We start from the raw sequence: 21945 nt of genomic DNA, 5'->3' as shown, positions 1-21945 counted from the left end.
ATCAATCCCAGATCAGTGGTCAGGAGGTCTTATATGTGAGTGATGGATACTTCCCATTTCTCTGAGGAGTCAGAAGGTGATCAACTTTGTCAGTGGTGAAATTGCTTTTTGACAATTTCTGCCTAATCTTCTTTGATCTCTAACATGAAAACCACCATATTGATTAATTTGGTTAATTCACAACTTTAACTCTCAGGTGGGCTTGGGATTTAAATAGTTATAAGCCCTCTGAGGGATGCTTAGGGAACTTGGACACACCACTCTGGAACTCCTTACTATTCAGAAACACATGTGGAAACACTAAACTAAAATGAGATCAAAGACACCTCATGTGCAAAAATCCCTATGACTCCAGTGATTCATGGAACAATTAAAGCTAAGACTCTCCAATGGGTTTTATGAAATAAAAATAATTTTGCTGGAAGCACACTTGAAGGATAATCTAGATTCAAAGTTTATGACACAATGAATAAAGTCATCGGATAAAATCATTATCAGATATCAGATAAAATCATTTTTCTAGATAGTAACTCCAAAGGCATTGTCAAGGTAAAAACATATGGCTAATGGGAAAGATAGACATATATCTGTTGGTTTTTAAGATTTTTTTTTTTTTTTTCTAATGTAGGTATCTGTGTGTATACAGACACCCAAGGTACTGTGTGGGAACTTCCAAATACATTGACCTGGAAAAAGGCATTTCAGTAATTCTCTCCTTAGTTCAAGAAAGCACCAAGATTATCTACGCCAAACCAAGGAGTTATCCCAAAGCCCAGAGCATGGTTTCGACTGTCCTATCACATTTGGAGCACTTATCATATGCCAAGCACTGTTCTAAACATTTTATAAATACAAATATAAAAAATGTAATCCTCAAACAACTACACTAGGTGGTCTTTATTAGCTCCATTTTACAAATAAGGAAACTCACAGAAAGGTCAACTAAATTGCCAAAGGCAAGAGAGTTTGAACCCAGACAGCCTAACTCTTGAGCCCATGTTTGTAACCACTTGGCCTCTGTGGGTGCTGACCTATCGTTCCATGAACTACCCTTCTCATGTTTCCTACCCTCACTCAGCCTCACTTCGATCCCCAGAGCCATCAGGCTTTCTCATTGGATTATCTGGGGAGTGAGAGGATAAATCTCAAGACATTATATTAACAAAGCTGGTTACTAGCTTGGAAATATTTAAAGTTTATTACAACAAAGCTTCATACTTCAGTGGATTCTTCTAGGGTCTTACTGCATTTCTTCACTCTCAATCACTGACCCAACTGGATTATCTCAGTAGAAATTAGAAAGTATTAATCTGATGTAAACTGACTTGAGGAGAAGAAAGAGGAGGAGAAAGAACTGTGGTTTTTATTTCTAAAAATAGTCCTTTATTATATTTGTATTAACATGATGGATATCACTCTTGCTTTCTGCTACCTCAACCTTTATACCAGAAGGGAAGCCCCAGTGCACTGTGGAAATTTACAGGATTCTAGGGGGATTTCCCCTGTTCTAAGATAGGGGTATCCTTTTACAGATGTTGGGAGTGGGGGTCCTGTTATATTCTGTAAGTAATTCTTTGTAATTTCACGGATAATGAGTTAATAGTCATCTTCATCTTTTGACCTAATTTAAATTCATTTTTTGTTTCATTTTATATTCTTTAATAACTACATATGAGGAATGTGATGTCTAAAGAACTAAGTTCAGTCCCTTCCTTTTTGTAAATTCTTCATGGGCCTCTACTAGTATTATTATCTTAATATTTATCAAGCAGATACTGTTCTTAAAAATAAAGTAATAATTTTCTTTGAAAAATAACTTATTTAGTATTCTAATGAATATCAAAAGTAATAAGGAAGGTTCCATCTGACCTTAATTCTTGAGAAATTTCTGAAGGTGTATGAAAAGAATCCCCAAACAATTTTCACTATTATTAACATCTTGTACGACTAGAGAAATATAAGTTCTTTGTGAAGAAACAAACATTTAAATTCCTTTTATTATTAAACACAAACTAAAATTCACTAATTTTGACAGAATAAATAGGTAGCAATTAGTCAACTACTTACCCAATTTGTGTTAATTTCTATAGCGTCAACCTAAAGATGAGAGTTTCCAGCTGAAGCCTGCAGGTGAGCTGAGGTAAAATGGAACCTGGGTCACCCCAACCCCTTCTTATGGCTAATTGGAAAACGAAGGCCCTAAATTCAGATTATTAATTTGAACAGATTGATTCAGGGCATAACACAATCCTCCAAGAACAAGGATGACAGGGATGAAACAAGGTTGTTAATGCAGGAGATATTTCTTTTTAGTTGTTTCCTTCTAGAGAAAAAAATGTAAACTTTTCCAATATTAACAGTGATCATAAATATACCCAAATATTTACTATGGGAATGTCCTCATGGTCGTTTTCTAAAAACTGTGGCAAAAACTTGTACGCGGCCACAGCATGAAGTGCTGCTCGTGACTGCTAGGGACAGAATTGTGTCCCCTCCCCCACTGCTCCCCACAGTCTTACCGTGAAGCCCTCTCTGCCAATATGACCATGTTTGAAGAGAGAGCTTTTAAGCGGTAACTAAGTGTAAATGGGGCCATCAGGGTAAGGGCTTAATCCAGTAGGATTGGTGCCCTTGTAAGAAGAGGGAGAGAGAGCTCTGTGTGTGTGTGTGTGTGTGCGTGCAGGCGCTGAGGAAACCCCACAGGGCATAGGCGAGAGGGCAGCCATCTGCAAGCAGAAAGACAGCTCTCGCGGGAAAGACAGCTCTCGCGGGAAAGACAGCTCTCGCGGGAACCTGACCCTGATGGTGTCCCGAACTTGGACTTCCAAAAATCTGTGTTCTCTCTCTGTCAAGGGCCTTGGTTTTAGAAACCAAATTCAAGTACCTGAGATCACTTACATTTTCTAATATTCCAAATGGATGTAAAAAGTATATAAGATAATCTTTCCGGAGCTGAGTCTCTTAAAGAGAACATTATTAAATACGTTGATGTAGATTTTCTCACATCATAAAAACCCTTGCGTAGACACAAAGACCTATCTCAAAAGCAATATGTGAAGAGGAAAAATGTTGCACTTCTTTTGTAATAGTGAACCAATCAAAATAAAAAATTCAGCTCTTAAAAGGATGCAGTTCTCTCATGGGGAAAGAACACTGCCTTTATATAAAATCTTTTCAGCAGAACACCGTAGGTTCCGTAAAACCCGCTGAGAGGTAAGCAGTATCCAGGACAATAAATGGCTCTAGTAAGAAAAGAAAGGTCTTCTCCTCTCCCTAAGTGCTATAATAATTACAAAGATGAAAACAAAGTGAAGGACAACCTGTTCCCCTTATAAATCGAATGTGAGTGCTCTGCAAGGTCCCAAGGAGCAGGAAAGGAGTTTGCTGTTTGTTAGCGTGTCTCGGGCTGAGCATGCAAGAGTAGGTGTGGCATGGTGTGGCAGGAAGAGTGTGGCCTTGGGATGAAGGCAGGCCTGGCTTGGAGTCTCTCCCACCATTTCCCTGTGGATGACAGGTCCATTCCTGAGACTTCCTCCATCCCCACTTTCATTTCTGCAGTCGGTGGATGGTAACAATACTGGCCTTGGAGGGCTGTGGGGAAATTACAAGAGGAATCTGTAATGCTCCTTGTGTGGTCCCCAGCATGCATCCCACACATTTTAGTCTCCTGTACTCACCTTGGTTAAATAAAGAGAATGGTAACTAGTCTGCTTTTTAAAAAATAATGATGTGGCCCTCTATCAGGAGGAGCAGAGTGCGTCATATGGACCTCATGCCAGGACCTGGACAGTCTTTTTCTCTCTGTCCTCCTCATGACATCACCACCTCCAAGGCTACATCTGTAGGCAATATCACTCATCTCAAATATATTTTACTATTTCTGTCTTTGCCTCTGATTTTTTTTTTTTTTTTTTTTTTGGACAGCTACACTACCTTCATTTCTCAGTTCACTAAGCATTCTGACCTATTTCTTACCAGATACCAAGCAGATTGGAGTTGTTTACTCAACATAAAGGAAAGGTTGATTTCAATAATGAGAGAGAATCTAGGTGTTCATGGAATGTTGCATGAAATTCAGAAAAATAGAAATAATAGAAACAGCAGCACCACACGTAGAATAAAAGCCTGTACTTTGAAAGAAACGGACCTAATTTCAAACGTAGACTCTACTCATCACTAATATGGTGACCTGGGCAAAACCTTCAGACCTCTGATTTTCAGAGGTCTTCTCTAAAATGAAAATAATCCCATCTCACAGGGTAGTTGTGAGGTTGGAGAAGATTACATACATGAAGTTCTTAGCATAACATCTGTCATGTAGTAAGCCCCTGATAAATTATCATTAATGTCACTCAGATTGAGTACAGCATTTTGCCAAGTTAGTACTTGCATGTCTTACTAATGGCATGGCATAACTGGGAGCTGGTGAGGGCAGCAAAATAAAGGGGGCGTAGTTCTTTTTCTGGTGATTAAAAGCTTCTTGATCTTTGGTTTGTTGGAATAGTCTGTCTTTCATGATGTTTTGTGAATAATGAAAACAGAGACAGAGCAAGTAAACAGCTGACCTCCCATCCACCTGCTTTTGGACAGTTATTGAGCAATCATCAGGTTCCAGGCTGGCTATCAGTTACCTTTGTGTTCAGGGTTGAGAGGAAAGTGCACGCAGTTAGTTCTGTCTCCAGCATACATTCCCAGGCTGTCTGCTGCCTCCTTCCTTTTCACTGCACTCCTATCCTGGAGCCCTTGGGAGCAGCCATCAGGACTACTGCCTCCCCTAACCAGTCTCCCTGCCCCCACTCTCGCTTAACCATCCACCCATTACCTGCCAACAGTCAGAAAAATTTGCGAGAGCTATAAATCAGAGTCGGTCAGTCCTAGTTAAGAAGGCTTTGGCAAAATAGTTCCACTTTTCACCATGGCCTGTGAAGACCGTGTGTGCCTGGACCCTGAGCGCAGTTTCACATCTGATCGCATGCCCCATGCTTTCGGCTCCCATCAAATCAGCCTTCCTGAGCCCCTCCCCCCAGGGGTCAGGTTGCACCCACGGAGCCTGCCCATCCCTCAGCCTAGAAGGTTCAGGCACCTTGTCTAGGACTGTGGCTGCTTCTCATCCCATAGATCGAGTTTCAGTGCTGCCACCTAGGAGAGGCCCTCCTGGACTACCCCTCTCGCATACGTTCCCATCATCTCCACACGGCCCCCTGTCTACTTTCTATCAGAAGCACTAATCACAATCTATAATTACCCCTCTTATTTTTGTCATTTGTAAGTTCCAGGCAAGAGACACACTGCTTGTCACATTCTCTACTGTATTCTCTGCAGGCGGGGGGGGGGAGGGGGGTATGGCACAAAACAAGACCTCCATAAGTACTTGTTGAATGAATGAAGGATCCAAACATGGGCAAAAACAAAAGAAAAAAAATGTCATGTCTTCTTATGGTAAGGGTTAATGGAAATGTAACCTCGTGATCATCACAAGGGCACGTTGCTTAGTATACATACTTGGTATTGGACACCAGCAAGAAATCGCTGAATAAGAAGAGGTGCCGCTTCTGCCTCCTCCAGCCGCTCTTGAGCTCGACGGGGCCGTGGATAAGCAGGGTATGGGCGGCACCCTCAGATGATGTAGTGCTTTTGCTGCAGGCATCCACCTCAACAGAAGAGCTCTTCCTGCAACCCACCAAACACCACGGAGCAGCTAGTTACTAGTCAAATATACAATAGAGTTTTATGCTAAATGTCAAGGTTCGCACAACACTAAAATTTAGTCTCAACCCCGAAAGCAGAGCTCCAGAGCTCACATTCAGGGATCGCTGAGTTATAGAAAGCTATTGAAAGAGATGAGGTCGGACGTCTGGGTGGCTCAGTCGGTTAAGCGTCTGCCTTCAGCTCAGGTCATGATCCCAGGGTCCTGGGATCGAGTCCCACGTCGGGCTCCCTGCTCAGCGGGGAGCCTGCTTCTCCCTCTGCCTCTACCCCTCCACCCTGTTTGAGCTCTCTCTCTCTCTCTCTCACATGCTCTCTTTCTCAAATAAATAAACAAAATATTTTAAAAAAGGAGAGAGAGATGAGGTCACTTGGTGAATTGATGCAGATGGAGAACAGTTTCAAGGACAAAGCCCTTGGGCATGCCAACACTTAGACGTGGGGTGGAGAAAGCAGCAAAGCTAATCATGAGCTTTTAGGAAGGGGAGGATCAAGAGGTAGAGTGTATTACAAGAAGGCAAACAAACAACAACAACAAACAGGACAATTGGCGGCCTAATATAAAACAAAATGATATGGTGTGTGTGTGAAGAATTAATTACAATTTGCTTTCATCTTAAGATAAAAATGAAGACAACTGAAGATTCTGGAAATTTACTTATCTAAATCTATCTAAATCTTATCTAAATCAATATTCAAACTTGGGGGAAAAATTCTCAAAGATCGGCAAAAATACTGGAAACGTCAAAAAGTTTCTAAACACAAGAGTTTAGCTATTACTTGGCTGAGCTCTGACTGAGCTCTGATAGGACTTTCTGGTCATCATAGGTAAAACAGCTAAATTGAACAGAATGCAAAAGTTCTTTCATAAATAGGACAGATATTTTCATAGACCTGGGAAAATTCTCTCTCGTGGAGCCAAGAAAGTGTCTCCTCCGAGAATGTAAACCCTGCTCTCTTCAGCTCAGCAGCACTGAATCTTACGAACCTGAGTAGCCTTTCACGAAGCTGGTGCTGAAGTTACTCATTAGTTTACACGTATTAGAAGAAACAAAAGAGAACAACACTTCCTGTTATTGTCAGTCTGTTTTGAGGCTCAAAAATAGTATATCAAAAGACTACCTTCTGCAGTGAAGCCTTGAATGACCACCTATAAGTTCTGCATACTTTCTGAATGATGTGAACATCCTTTTGTCTTCAGTTCTCAGGACTGAAAATCAAGTGAGTCTACAGCACTAGGCAGAGTACTGTAAAATGCTTGAAGCCTGAGGATTCCACAGTAACCTGAGAGCACTACCATTATGATGTCACGGATCTAAGGCTCATGTCGTAACTGCCAAACTGACATACTTGTTTCCCTGATTTGGCCTGCACGTTTTGATTTTTTAAAAGTAATCTTTTTTATTTTGAGATAACTATAGATTCATATGTATCTGTAAGAAATAATACAGAGAGATTACATCAATTTTCTACAGATAGAGACTTCCAGACACTTCCATCACCACAAGGATCCTTCCTATTACCCTTTTACAACCACACAAACTTCCTTCCACCTCCCCCACCTCTTTAATCCCTGGCAATCACGAATCTGTTCTCCATGTGTATAATTTTGACATTTCAAGAATGGTATACAGAGGGGATCATATAGTATGTAACATTTTTGTGATTTGCTTTTTTCCACTCAATCAACATAACGGGAGAGTCATCCGGATTGCCACAGGTGCTCACAGTTCATTTCTCTGTGTCTCTTAGTAGTATGCCAGGATATGGCTGTATCACAGTTTGCTTCACCACCTGCTGAAGGAATTCTGGATTGTCTGCAGGCTTGGGCGTTCACTAATAAAGCTGCTGTAAACATCTGTGTACAGGTTTTTGTGTCAGCGTCGGTCTTCTCTCCTCTGGGCTAAATGCCCAGGACTCCAATTGCCAGGTCCTAGGGTAGCTGCTCTGTTTTGTTTTTTAAGACACTGTCTAACTGTTTTCCAGAATGGCTCTGCCATTTCACATTCTCACCAGTACTGTGGGAGTGATTCAGTTTCCCCACATCCACACTAGCATCCACACTGGCAACTAGTGTTGTCATTTTTTATTTTAGCTGTTCTGATAGCTGTGTCATGATATCTCACTGTGGATTTAACGCGCATTTCCCCAATGGTTAGTGATGCTAAACATCTATTTGCCGTGTGGACATCTTCTTCAGTGTGACGGAACCTACAGTAGTCTGTTAAAAACATTTTCCGTGGAGACGGTGTTCCCTGTCCACTAGAAAACTGACCATTTTACAGGTGAGGAGGTGCTTCACGGACAGGTTAGACGCTTTCAATTCAAGCAGCTGCGACATAACATGAAGGATTCAAATCCAGCTGACTCAGGAGGTCACTCAGCTTCCTGTGAGGGCCCCCACTCTTCTCACACGGACAGTGTCTTTCCTTTGACAACAGTGGAGGACTGAAATTTGATCCTACTAACAAAGTTCATGGTTTCCCTTATAGGCACCTCTAACAGGTATGTGAATCCCTCTCTTTTATTCCCCACTCGACTCTATGGGCCTCAAGGAAAGAGTCTATGTCTGATTTATCATTTTAATTCTCACAAACATTGGCACATTGGAGGATTTCAAAAATTCTCTTGAATGGGTGAATGAAAGAGTTTTCTGGCATGGATGGATGGGGAAAAGGCATGACCTAAACTAGTCTCTCTCTCATTTACTTCATTCATTCAACAGATAGTGTTTGAACCTGTACTAGGAGAAAGAAACTTGCTAGGTCTGGGCAACAGAGAGCCAGGCCCAACTCTCACAAAACCAGGATTTAAATGGGGGGTGGGGGGGGCAGAAATTAAACAAAGAGTGTCATCAATAACTGTGTAACACCAGACTCTGGAAAGTACTGCAGAGAAAAATTAAAGAGTGAGATGAGAAATTAAAAGAGGGACCTGAGGGCGCCTGGGTGGCTCAGTCGGTTAAGCGGCTGCCTTCGGCTCAGGTCATAATCCCAGGGTCCTGGGATCGAGCCCCGCATCGGGCTCCCTGCTAGGCGGGAAGCCTGCTTCTCCCTCTCCCACTCCCCCTGCTTGTGCTCTCCCTCTCTCGCTGTGTCTCTCTCTGTCAAATAAATAAATAAAATCTTTAAAAAAAAAAAAAAAAAAAAGAGGGACCTGACACCTGATTTCAGTTGTGAAGAAGTCTCCTTTGAAGAGCTCCTTTAAAATGAGCTTTAAAGAATAATTAGGGATTGATTAGAGAGAGGAGAGAAAAGAGGAAGGCAGAGGGAAGGGACAAGAAGAGAAGTGTATTGGAAGGGAAGATACATTTTTCAGCTGAAGGGACAGAATGCGAATATGTGACGTTTCAGAGACATGGAAGAGTTTGCTAGTTTGGAGATACAGGCAGAAGGTACAGGAGCATGAAATATGCCTGAAAAAGTAGGTAGAGGCAAGAGCACAAGTCCTGGTAGACCTTTTAGACTTTACTGAGGCCTCTCATCTTAAAACCAAACTAGCACAGAAGTGACATGTAGATAGTGGCCTTCAGACTTTTCACCACTTTTATTTTTTTTAAGATTTTATTTATTTATTTGGGTGGGGGGTAGCAGAAGGGAGAGGGACAAGCACAAACAGTGCTGAGAGTGGAGCCTGACCTGGGGCTCGATCTCACAGCCCTGAGATCATGACCTGAACCAAGATCACGACCTGAGCCGAGATCAAGAGTCAGAAGCTTAACCGACTAGCCACCCAGATGCCCCTTCTCACCACTTTTAAAGGGACAAGTGCTAGTCTGGACATGTTTGATTGTATTAGAACCATGGAGGCTCATGGGGCAACACTTTCTGGCCTCCCATCAAGCATCTGTCAACATTTATTTAATGTAAAAATGTAGGCAAACTTATCTCTGCACCTTCCCCAATTCCCAGATTATGTCCCATTTCTCTGCCTCTCCCTTCAGAGAGGTTAGAGATTTAGAGACCAGGAAAACTCTCCTTCTAGAATCTAGTATCTGCTTATCAATACTGATATGCATCAGTCTCACTTGGGGGAGTTTTCAGGCACTCCCTCTGTAACCCCCAGAGGTTCTGATTCATCAGATCCAGAAAACCTGTATTTTGAAAAATTTTTTGAGTGATTCTTGTATGTAACCAGGATTGTGAGTTACTAATCTTCAGGAATTAATTGAGAAAGATGTAGTGTTCTGATTCTATCTTCCACTTGTAGTAAAGCCAAGGAGAGAAAAGTTTTCTTAGAAAGATAAAGGGAGCTTTCCTTAGTCATGTAATAGTTACATTTACAGTAATAGCTAAAGCTTAATTTCTTCTAAAATACCATTGCTACTTATTTTAATTTGATGAATGAGCTCTAAATAGAATAACAGTGATAGGGTTTGTTTTCATCTATTTCATCTATTTCATCTATTTCATCTATTTCATTGAACACTTAACTTTTCACCCTAAATATCAAATAGAAGAGATAGTATAAGGTAATCCTATGCCCATAATACCAATATTTTTAAGCATGTTGCAAAGACAAGACTATTTAAAAAAAAATTTTTGAAGATTTTATTTATTTGAGAGAGAAGTGAGAGAGAGAGAGAGAGCATGAGCAGAGAGGGGGGTGGGGGGGAGGGGGAGAAGCAGACTCCCCTATGAGCAGGGAGCCCGATGTGGGGCTTGATCCCAGGACCCTGAGATCACGACCTGAGCCGAAGGCAGATGCTTAACTGAATGAGCCATGCAGACTATTTTCTTAATTCAATTTCTTTCTTTTAATTTTTTTATATTTATTTTATTTCAATTCCAGTATAATTAAGTGTTATTATTAGTTTCAGGTGTACAATAGAGTGATTCGATAATTCTATACATTACTCAGTGCTCATCATAAGTGTACTCTTAATCCCCATCCCCCCACCCACCTTCCTTCTGATAACTATCAGTTTGTTTTCTATAGCTAAGAGTCTGTCTTTTGGTTTATCTCTTTTTTATTTGTTTTGTTTCTTAAATTCCACATATAAGTGAAATCATATGGTATTTGTCTTTCTCTGACTTATTTCACTTAGCATTATATCCTCTAAATCCATCCGTGTTGTTGCAAATGGCAAGATTTCATCTTTTTTATTGCTGAATAATATTCCATTGTGTGTGTGTATGTATATATATATACATATATATATATGGACACTTATATATATATATATATATATATATATACACACACACATATATATATATATATATGTGGACACTTGGGCTTGCTCCATAATTTGGCTACTGTAAATAATGTTGCAACAAACATAGGGGTGCATATATCTTTTTAAATTAGTGTTTTTCTTTTTTTAAAGATTTTATTTATTTATTTATTTATTTATTTATTTATTTATTTATTTATTTGAGAATGAGAGAGGGTGAGCAGACAGGTGGGGGCAGGGGCAGAGGAAGAGGGAGAGGGAATCTCAAGCACACTCTGTGCTGAGCGCAGAACCCAATGTGGGGTTCGATCCCATGATCCCGAGATTATGACCTGAGCTGAAACCATGAGCTAGATGCTTAACCGACTGAGCCACCCAGACACCCCACAAATTAGTGTTTTTCTATTTGGGGGGTAAATACTCAGTTATGGATCATATAGCTATTCTATCTTTAATTTTTTGAGGAACCTCCATATTGTTTTCCACAGGGGGCTGCACCAGTTGGCATTCCCACCAACAGTGCACAAGAGTTCCTTTTTCTCCACAATCTTGCCAAAACCTGTTGTTTCTTGTGTTGTTGATTTTAGCCATTTGGACAGGTATGAGGTGATAGCTCATTGTGGTTTTCATTTGCATTTCCCTGATGATGAGTGATTTGAGCATCTTTTCGTGTCTGTTGGCCATCTGTGTCTTCTTTGGAGAAATGTCTGTTGATGTCTTCTTCCTATTTTTAAATTGGATCATTTGGTTTTTTGGTGTTGAGTTGTATAAGTTCTTTATATATTTTGGATACTAACCTTTTATATCCTTTGCAAATATCTTCTCCCATTCAGTAACTTGTCCTCTCGTTTTATTGGTGGTTTTCTTTGCTGTGCAGAAGCCTTTTATTTTGATGTAGTCCCAATAATTTATTTTTGCTTTTGTCTCCCTTGCCTCAGGGGACATGTCTAGAAAGATGTTGTTACAGCCAGTGTCTGAGAAATTACTATCTGTGCTCTCTGCTAGGACTTTTTTGGTTTCAAGTCTTACATTTAGGTCTTTAATCCATTTTGAATTTTATTTTTGTGTATAGTGTAAGAGAGTGGTCCAGTCTCATTCTTTTGGATGTACCTGTCCAGTTTTCCCAACACCAGTTTTTGAAGAGACTATCTTTTTCCCATTGTATATTCTTGCCTCCCTGCTTGTACATAAAATCATGGGTTTATTTCTGGATTCTCTATTCTGTTCCGTTGATCTATTGTCTACTTTTCCGTCAGTACCATACTGTTTGGATTATTACAGCTTTGTGATATACCCTGAAATCTGGGATTGTGATACCTCCAATTTTGTTCTTTCTCAAGATTGCTTTGGCTATTTGGGGCCTTTTGTGGTACCATACATATTTTAGAATTATTGGTTCTAGTTCTGTGAAAAATGCTATTGGTGTTTTGATAGGGATTGCATTAAATCTGTAGATCATTTTGGGTATGGGACATTTTAAAATATTTGTTCTTCCATCAATAAGCATAGAATATTTTTCCATTCATGTTGTCTTCAATTTTTTTTCATCAGTGTTTTATAGTTTTCAGAATATAGGTCTTTCACTTCCTTGTTTAAGTTTATTCCTAGGTAGTTTATTATTTTTGGTATAATTGTGAATGGGACTGTTTCTTAATTTCTCTTTCTGCTTCTTCATTATTAGTGTATAAAAATGCAGATTTCTGAATATTGATTTTGTATCCTGTGATTTTCCTGAACTCATTTATCAGTTCTAGTCTATTTTTGGTGGAGTCTGGAGGGTTTTCTGTATATATAGTATCATGTCACCTGCAAATAGTGAAAGTTTTACTTCTTCCTTACCCATTTGGATGCCATTTCTTTCTTTTTCTTGTCTTATTCCCGGGGCTAGGACTTCCAGTACTATGTTGAATACAAGTAGTGAGAATGGACACCCCTGTCTTGCTCTTGATCTTGGGGAAAAGCTTTTAGTTTTTCACCATTGAGTATGATTTTAGCTGTAGGTTTTTATGTGGTCTTTATTATATTGAAATATGTTCCCTCTAAATCTACTTCGTTGAGAGTTTTTATCATGAATGGATATTGTACTTTGTCAAATGCTTTTCTGCATCTATTAAAATAATCATGTGCTTTTTATCCTTTCTCTTGTTGATGTGATGTATGATGTTAATTGATTTGTGAATATTGAATCACGTTTGCATCCTAGGAATAAATCCCACTTGATCACGGTGAATGATTTTTTTAATGTATTGTTGGATTTGGTTGGCTATTATTTTGTTGAGGATTTTTGCATCTGTGTTCATCAGAGATATTGGCCTGTAGTTCTCTCTTTTTTAAAAAAGATTTTATTTATTTGCGATAGAGCAAGAGTGAGAGAGAGAGAGCGCACAAGCAGGGGGAGTGGGAGAGGGAGAAGCAGGCTCCCCGCTGAGCCAGGAGCCCGATGGGGGACTCGATCCCAGGACTCTGGGATCATGACCAGAGCTGAAGGCAGACGCTTAACTGACTGAGCCACCCAGCCGTCCTTTTTTTTTTTTTTTTTTTTTTTTTTTTTTAAGTGTCTTTACCTGGTTTTGGTATCAGGGTAATGCTGGCCTCACAGAATGAATTTGTGAATTTGGAAGCTTTCCTTCTAACTCTTCTTTAAATGTTCGGTAAAATCCACCTGTGAAGCCATCTGCTCCTGGACTTTTGTTTGTTGGGAGTTTTCTGATTACTGATTCAATTTCATTCCTGGTAATCAGTCTGTTCAAGTTTTCTATTTCTTCCTGATTCAGTTTTGGGAGGTTATATGTTTCTAGGGATTTATCATTTCTTCTAGGTTGTTCAATTTGTTTGCATACAATTTTTCATAATATTCTTATAATCCATCATATTTCTGTGGTGTTGGTTGTCCTTTCTCCTCTTTCCCTTCTGATTTTGTTTATTTGAGTCCTCTCTCTCTCTCTCTCCTTTATGAGTCTGGCTAAAGGTTTATCAATTTGGTTGATCTTTTCAAAGAACCAGCTCCTGGTTGCATTGATCTGCTCTATTGGTTTTTTTTTAGTTTCTATTTCACTTATTTCTGCTCTAATCTTTATTATTTTCTTCCTTCTTTAGGTTTTGGGTTTTGTTTGTTCTTTTTCTAGCTTCTGTAGGTGTAAGTTTAGGTTGTTTCTTCAATATTTTTCTTGCTTCTTGAGGTAGGCCTTGATTGCTATAAACTTCCCTCATAGAACAGCTTTTGCTGGATTCCAAAGTTTTTGGACCATGGTGTTTTCATTTTCATTTGTCTCCATGTATTTTTTAATTTCTTCTCTGATTTATTCCCTTACAATTTTAAATCTTTGATTAAATGTGTATATTGGAAAACATTATGTAGTGTCAAGAGCATGAGCTGTGGAATCCAATTACCTAGTTTTAATCCTTCCTTATGATTTACTACCTACATGACACTGGGTAAACCAGTTATACTTCTAAAGCCTCAATGTCCTTCTCTGCAAAATCAAAATGATGATAAAAGCATCTGCTTCATAGGGTTGTTGTGAGAATTAAATGAGATCATACTGCAGAAATGTTAGTATGGTACCTAACAGATTAATCCTTCAAATAATTTAGTTATGCTTACAGGAGACAATGAGACTTTTTATTCAAAAATAGCAACAATATAATGGGTATTCTCCCCATGACCAAAGACAGGGAGAGAGAACAGGTAGTAATGCCAATTGAGTAACTACAAATTGCCAAGTTCTTTGCCAGGCAGTTTATGGACATCATCTCATTTCCTTGCAGCAGATTTGTGAGGTAAGAATCATTATTTCCATGTTACAGATGGAGAAACTGAAGCTCAATAAAGTGAAGTAACTGAGAACCACATACCAAATAATCTGCAGAGTCAAGTTTGTCTAATTTCAAAGTCATATAGTTTTTCCTCACCTAAACAATGTTTTCCTTCTGGAGGAGGAAAGAAAATATATTTTAAGCCACATCCCGTTTAGGTTGGCTCCCAGATTATTTAACTGACACATATGTGAGTGTTTTCATCAGCTGTCAGTGTTTGCCTATGGTGCCCCTATCCCACTCAGTCTCTCCTCCCTGAAATGGCTGGTTGAGGAACACTTAGCCCACTGCTGGGACCATGTCCTAACTCTCAGTCAGGAAGTTTGCATCAGCTCCCAAGATGGACAGGAGACTCCTGTTATTTTACGGAGCCAGATCTGAGGTTTTAGACAGGCAGGGAGTAGGAGGAGTCAGGACTGGGAAAGTCGAATGATTCCCCTCCTGATGTCTAGTGGTTCACATCGCTAAGATAGATACCAGGCTGTGAATTGTGCCTCCTCAGCTGATCCCCATTCTGGATCAGTATCCCTATGAGTAATTTCTCTCCTGATTCTGGCACTCTGGACTTTCTACTACCACTGATGGATTTTTATCTCTATAGAGGGAAAAAAGGGATGCCCAGGCCTTGGCTGCGAGTGCTCACTCCACTACCCTTTGCTGCCCTCTACTGACCATACCTGGAAATTACATTTAACCTTTCAGGCCCTTGGCCCAAATAGATACTACAGTGAGTGAAACCAGGCACACAAAATTTGAGGTGCACCAAAAAACTAAGTAAATAAGATACGATATTTTAATTTCAATGTAGTATTTTAAAAAGTCAATTTTCAAAAAATACATGGTGAACAAAATATCTAAATGTACCCTAAAACAGTACTACTAGCTTATATGTACACAGAACCTGCCATCCATCTTTTCATTCATGAAAGAGGTCTAATACCGCAGTGGCAAATCACGCTATCAATACTGGTCAACCTTTTTCATCACTCACATATATGGGGGAAAAAACCCCAGAAAATTTAGAGTAAGTGAAAAACAAAAATGAGAAGGTCCAAGTGGAACAGATATTGTAACAGTCGAATCCTAAAGAAAACAAGTAAGAGAACAGGAAAAAAAAAAAAAACTGATTAAGAAAACAAAACCAACTAACATCTTCAGAGTCAAGAAGCCAAAGAATGGGTGGCTATAAAATAAGAACAAAGAAAAAGATTTTTTGGAAATTAAAGATATCATCGACCAAATTAAATGTACTAGAAAGTCTTGAAGATTGAGTTTCAGGAATCCCACTTGACTTTGACACTTGGAACATTCATCTTTCAGTTTTAATGACATAAGATTACCCTTTCTTTCTCAGTAAGTAGAGCTATTTGGTCCTTCGGTAAGGAGTAATTTAATCATTGGAATAATGGAAATGCTATTTTAATTTGTAGAATCAACGTATAAACAAAACTTGGAAGACAACAACTGTAAAAGAATCTGACTAATACTAACATTGATAATATAAAAAAAATGGAAGTCTGAATATTAAGGCAGCAGAGACGTGGAAGAGATAATGTCACAGATCTTTTTCACCTATTTATTTATATAGCAAAAAATCAAGATACACTGTCTAAAATTGATGTAACAAAATACAGACGTAAGCATACTCTTTAAAATGGTAATAACCAGAAAAATCAAAACAATGTAACTGGAAAATGTAGAAGCAGATGGATAAAAGAAATAAGTTTCTCATCTTTCAATAGATGCTATTTCAAGTTCATAAAACAAGAAATGAAAGTATTAAATAGGTTTCAGAGGTATTGTGATAACCACCAGTAGAACAGAAAATATTTAAAAATAGGGAGCTGGAAATGAGGAGTTGGGGAACAGGTTCAGGCAGGGAATTTCCTTTTCATTTGGTACCACTCTGTACTGCTTGTTTTTTAAAATGTGTGTATGTATTAATTTTACACTATAAAAGTTAAAAAAAAAAAACCCTGACTCTTTGCAGCTGCAGCTCTTGGCATCATTTCCTTCCCAGCTGCAGTCTCTTTCCTTACACCAGTGGTCAGATCCTACTGAGACAGGAAGGAGTAAGAGAGAAAAGAAAAGTTTCTGCCCTTAATTTAAGTGTCTTGGAATCTTTTTTATTTGTTTGTGCTTGTGTTCTGTCTTTTCAAATGGCGCCACTCTTTGGAATACTAACTTTTGACTACTTTCATCTGTGATATCTAGAATCTTCTTAAAGTCTTGCTAAACTTTGGTATCCTTCTGTTCGTTCTTGACAAAGAGTAATCCTGACTCATTGGCTCTTACTGCGACCGTGGTATTTTATTTCCTTAGAATCTTGGTTCTGGTCAACTACTTCCTAGCCAGGTCCAACTCAGCTTGCCTAGGTAGGAATGAAAAGTCTATGGAAGAGTGATGACAATTACTACTATCAGAACAAATAAGACGTGGCATATCAGTAAGTTAAACATAGTGCTAAGGGAGCAGGGTGACGTTCATTACCCCATTCCTCATGCACTGACAGAGGAGAATGTGTTTCACTCCACTGTTCTGGAGAGAACACATTCGGAGGAGTTTGGGAGTAGACGTTTTCTCTAGACCACAATCTTGCACCAAAGTGCCAAAAGCATGGGACACGAGACACAAGGAAATGAAACCAGAATATCTAAATTTTCGAAGAAGGCAATAATGTCTCAGGGTCACTCTCTAAATTTGAGAAACAAGGCAGAGGATCATAGGGGAAGGGAGAGAAAAATGAAACAAGATGAAACCAGAGGGAGACAAACCATAAGAGACTCTCAATCTCAGGAAATAAACTGAGGGTTGCTGGAGTGGTGGCGGGTGGGAGGGATGACGTGGCTGGGTGATAGACATTGGGGCGGGTATGTGCTATGGTGAGCGCTGTGAATTGTGGAAGACTGATGAATCACAGACCTGTACCCCTGAAACAAATAATACGTTATATGTTAATAGAAAGAAAAAAAAAAAAGAAAAGGTCCCTCCCTGAAAGTAGGCAATATATATGGGAGATGACTACACACGAGTCACCAAAACAAAACAGTAACAACAACAAACACAAAGAAATACACACACATATTAAACATGTGGAAGCACAACGGTTGCTGGGCGCTGTGTGCTCAGTGAATACGGACTCACAGGCTGTGGACTCAAGGCGGGTGCCTCTGGCTGGCTTGCCCTGGGACTGAAACCCAACAGTTCCCAGGTCCTCGCTGTCTCCAATAGAGGGAGCACTAAGTTACCTGCCACGCCATTACCTATTCACTTAATTGGGGGACCACAGTTTTGTTTGTGACAACTTCTATAGGGGAGATGCAGTCTCTTTTGTGACTGCTGACCCCTTGGAGACTAGAACTAATTCGAGGTTCGAACCAACTTTGAAGAGGCTGAAGAAGCTACGCCCATTCCTGTGAAATCCCAGGACACCGCTACAGCTACCGGAACCCAGGCTCTGCGTAAAAGCCTCTGGCTGACACTGAGCCAACTGTATACGATTGAGAATGAAGGCACTTGGACTTTAATTTCTATGGGCTTTTGTGAGGGGATTTAGTTTGGGGGGAAGTGGAGTCATAAACAAAGAGTGTCCTATTGTTCAAATTTGGGACATTTTCGTGTGGATACAGTCTCTGTGTTCATTTCATCAAAGTCTGGTGAGCCACTTTGGACAACATGACTGGACCTAATTAGTGATACGAAATGGACCGGAGAGTTAACTTTCAGCTTAGCGTGCTGCATGGCGTTCTACCGGACTCATGGGGCCGGAGTCTTTTGTGGGCAGAAAGCAAGATGCCCTTCAGCAGTTCCAGAAGGACTCTGTGGGGAGGAGGCGAGTTCAGGCGTGTGTGAGCGCAGCAGTAGCGGGAGCAGGCGCGGCTCCGCTAAGGGGACTGCTGCCCTGGCTCCCTTCGGAGGCTGGAGCACAAAGGGCTACGACATTGGTTCTCAGCCTCCCATCGTGTGTGCGCGGCCTTCTTACCTTGTCTACATTTGCATCATCCATACAAAATACTGATATGTTTTTCTTTAAACATTCAGAGTGGACTTTAGAATCTTCGCTCATGGTAATGTGTTAGAACATGTTATACGTTTTTCTGAATACAGATTAAAATACATAGTTACTAAAATTAAAAAAAAAATGCCCGTGAGCATGCTACCTAAAGCAACTCACAGGACGCCCGTGGAACGCACAGTGTAATACACTAAAAAGCTTAAAAAGCTGGCAAATATTCAACGAGAGGGATGCATGCTACTCCACTCTCCAGGTCTCCATTCCAATCCTGATGACAGAAGGTGCTGTTGGGCAGAGATCTGGGGCCCCTCTCTCCACTGTCTCTCTCACACCATTCCAAGCAACAGAGAAAAGACCTTTCTAAGACTTATAGGAGTTCGAGTCAAGTGCTTTCTTATTGTGCCCTTGGCGTTCAGGACGCAGGGCTTCTTGCTCCCATGTTGGAGTGGGCTTGCGCGAGGATGCCTGCAGTTGCCTGGCCATTCCCGGCTCATTTCTGGAGGTGTAGTAGCAAACCCTGTTTCTGCTTGAGATCTAAGCCTCACTCTACCCAGCTTTGCTAGGGAACCCCATGATTTGGATGATAACATACATCTCAATCGCCTTCTGTCTCCTCTATTTCTCACTCGTTCAAATTCCAACACAGCATGTAGTTACAAAAACAAGTGAAAGAATGAGAGAAGAAAATGTTGATGGAAGAAGATGCATGCAGCTATGGTACAGCAAAATACTGTGTGTATATAAACATTTAATGATCGCTTGTTATGAAAAAGTGTTTTTTAAAAAATTAATGAAACTTGATACTCAAAATACTGTTGAGTTCTCCTTCCCCAACTTGGGGTTAGAGTCATGTAGCAGTCTAGTCTTTTTGGCTGAGTCTGTGCACACTGGAGCAGGGGCACCCTCCTTTGTTCCCTAGTCTCTGAGAAGCAAGGAGATATACTAGAAAGAATATTGGCCTTGGGGTCGGGCCTGGGGACAGATTCTGGATGTTTGAAGTTGGGCAAATTACCTAGGCTCCCTGAATCTCAGGTTTTACGTGTGTAAAATGGCAACAATAACCTTCCTAGGGTTGTTGTGAGGATTAAAGGAAATGCGTGTGAGTCAGCGAGACTGCCATTCAGAAAGAAATTCACATCCATGTCTAGGTATCCACTGGGCATGTCCCTATCTAGATAGTTTTTAAAGAGGTTTGGCATCTTTCCCTTGCATGGAAGTGGAGCCTGAGCGGTCGTGCTTATATTCAGAGGCCTTTTTCAGCACAGATAAAATGCCAAAACAATAAAGATTTTGATAGGATGTGTACCTTTGTGCAAACAAGCTTGCATAGCAAAATGGTGCAGATAAACGCAGATGACAATGGACTTTATACAAATAAATGAAATGATGTTTCTCTAGTATAAAAATAGATCAAATGGTAAGAGCACAAAAATAGGTGAAACGGTAACATAAACTGACTTGTGTAATCAGAGGGTCAACTCTTGACATTTTTCTCTCTAGGCCTTTTCTAATAGTTTTGTTGCTAAGGCTACAGTGTTTTTGCCAGATTGGAACAGCATTGTCAACTCTAATGAAGATTAAGTAGCTTTCCCAACTAGATTTTTTTTAATAAGCATCAGTTAATACTGCTGGCTTTCAAAGCCATGTTCGTGAAGAATGGAAAGATCTTTAAAGATCTGTTCTTAGAAAATGTAGCTCATAAAATTTGGAATTTAGCAGCATTTCTATTCCATAGTTATTCCAACACAAATTTTTATCACGGTTACACTGAACAAAATAACTTAAAATCTAATTTCACATATTTAATTAAAACAAGAATAAGAAATTATTATTTACAACTTTAGCCAAAAATTAATTCCCTAAAGAGTAACTGAGGTTACTTAACGAACAATTCTTTTGACTAGTGGGTAAAGTGTTTCACAATTGCTCACAAAGGCACACTTGATTTATTCTTTGCACAATATGGATAAGTTACAGGAAGTCATCTGAGGAAAGTGTAAATACAAATGCACCCAAAGAGACGTAGAGTTTTGTAAAGCGGAGTAAATGAAAACCAGTTTGCTCTGGACACTCAATTGCTAAGAGGATGTCAAAGGTAAGAGCCATTAGGAAACGGGTGAAGAAACACTCCTTTTGATGTGCTTGCTGAGGAGCCAGATGAGCTTCCTTGGTCATGGACAGAAGAGACCATCTAAACTCTAAAAAATGTAGTGCAGTTTGCACGCCCGCTGATTCCGCAATTCTACTTGTGCACTAAAGCATGAGAATTAAATTAAATAATTCATGTGAAGTGCTTAGCCAATTACAGATGCTGTATTTCCTTCCTTGGATGTCTATATTTTTGTAGCCAGAAATCCCACTGTTAATTTCCAATAAGAAAAGCTGAATATTACAGCCTTTAAAGTCAAAAGTTCACCTTAATTTGAATATTGCAGCATTAGTGACATCTGGTGGAAAATGAGTTACAATGCGGCATTATAGCTATTCTGATCTTTCCTGTCTAATAATAATATTATCACTTTCATCACATTTTCACATACCCCTTTCCCCAACTCCATGGGAGGAGTATACTTCCCTGCCCCACTGAAGTTTGGCTCAGCCACAAGACTTGGCCAAAATCAGTGGAATGTGGGCAAAAATGTCAGTGTCAAAGTTTGGAAACTAAGCTTTAAAAGTCCTGGCTAGCTATTGCCCCTTCAATGGTAGAATGAAACATGTGACCTGCAGATTTGCATGAGAATAAAACAAGCACCCCAGATAATCCACAGACTTACAGGAAAAAAAAAAATGCTTACGGTTATTCTATGGTTGTTTGCTATGAAGCGAAAGCCAACTAAAACATGAGATCGTTATACCTCTGTGTAAAATTCCCATCCAGGCTTGACTTCCCTGTCCAATTGATGACACTGGGAGAAGAGTCCTGAAGACCGGGTGTGGTTCAGTCCCATCTGGGGCTCTGTTTCAGACCTCGACAGGCCCAATCGGAACATGTTGTTTTCATTCCTGTACCTATGGTAAGCAAAACCGAGTCAGAGTCCAGGCCAGGCCTATCAGAGGCCTATCAGACTCTCTTGGAATCTTGGCTTCTCTGTTTCACATGGTATGGAAGTCACGCACGTTTTGTTTTTTTTTTTTCCTAGCAAATCTTTATTTAAATTCTACTTAATTAACATATACTGTAATATTAGTTTCAGGAGAATTTAGTGATTCATCACCTACATGTAACACCCAG

General features: G+C 39.9%; 2 protein-coding genes across 4 annotated transcripts in view; both read right to left on the bottom strand.

The window, feature by feature from the left end:
• LOC135363253 (uncharacterized) overlaps positions 1–6734 on the bottom strand; it is a 98018-nt gene extending 91284 nt beyond the window's left edge. The window contains exons 1-2 of the mRNA XM_064583889.1: positions 6691–6734; positions 5503–5670 (exon numbers count right to left, since the gene is read on the bottom strand). Coding sequence (XP_064439959.1) covers positions 5503–5670; positions 6691–6734 — 212 coding nt within the window. The remainder of the gene's footprint in view (positions 1–5502; positions 5671–6690) is intronic.
• Positions 5499–21945, bottom strand: part of LOC135363252 (mitotic spindle assembly checkpoint protein MAD2A-like) — a 30756-nt gene continuing 14309 nt past the window's right edge. The window contains exons 6-7 of one of the 3 annotated variants that reach the window (XR_010408905.1): positions 21569–21722; positions 5499–5670 (exon numbers count right to left, since the gene is read on the bottom strand). Coding sequence is in view for 1 of the 3 variants with exons in the window: in XM_064583888.1 (XP_064439958.1) it covers positions 21652–21722 (71 nt within the window). In the remaining 2 variants the exon portion in view is untranslated. Of the gene's footprint in view, positions 5671–9031; positions 17629–17667; positions 21723–21945 lie in introns of those variants that run through there. The other 2 variants (XR_010408906.1, XM_064583888.1) reach the window with 2 other exon arrangements.

The sequence above is a fragment of the Mirounga angustirostris genome, unplaced genomic scaffold (genome assembly GCF_029215605.1).
Source record: "Mirounga angustirostris isolate CCGP_5_RB_7025 unplaced genomic scaffold, mMirAng1.0.hap1 SCAF_81, whole genome shotgun sequence".
NCBI classification, from domain to species: Eukaryota; Metazoa; Chordata; class Mammalia; order Carnivora; family Phocidae; genus Mirounga; species Mirounga angustirostris.
Note: the sequence above shows the minus strand (reverse complement) of the source record. Positions and strands in the feature narration are given on the sequence as shown.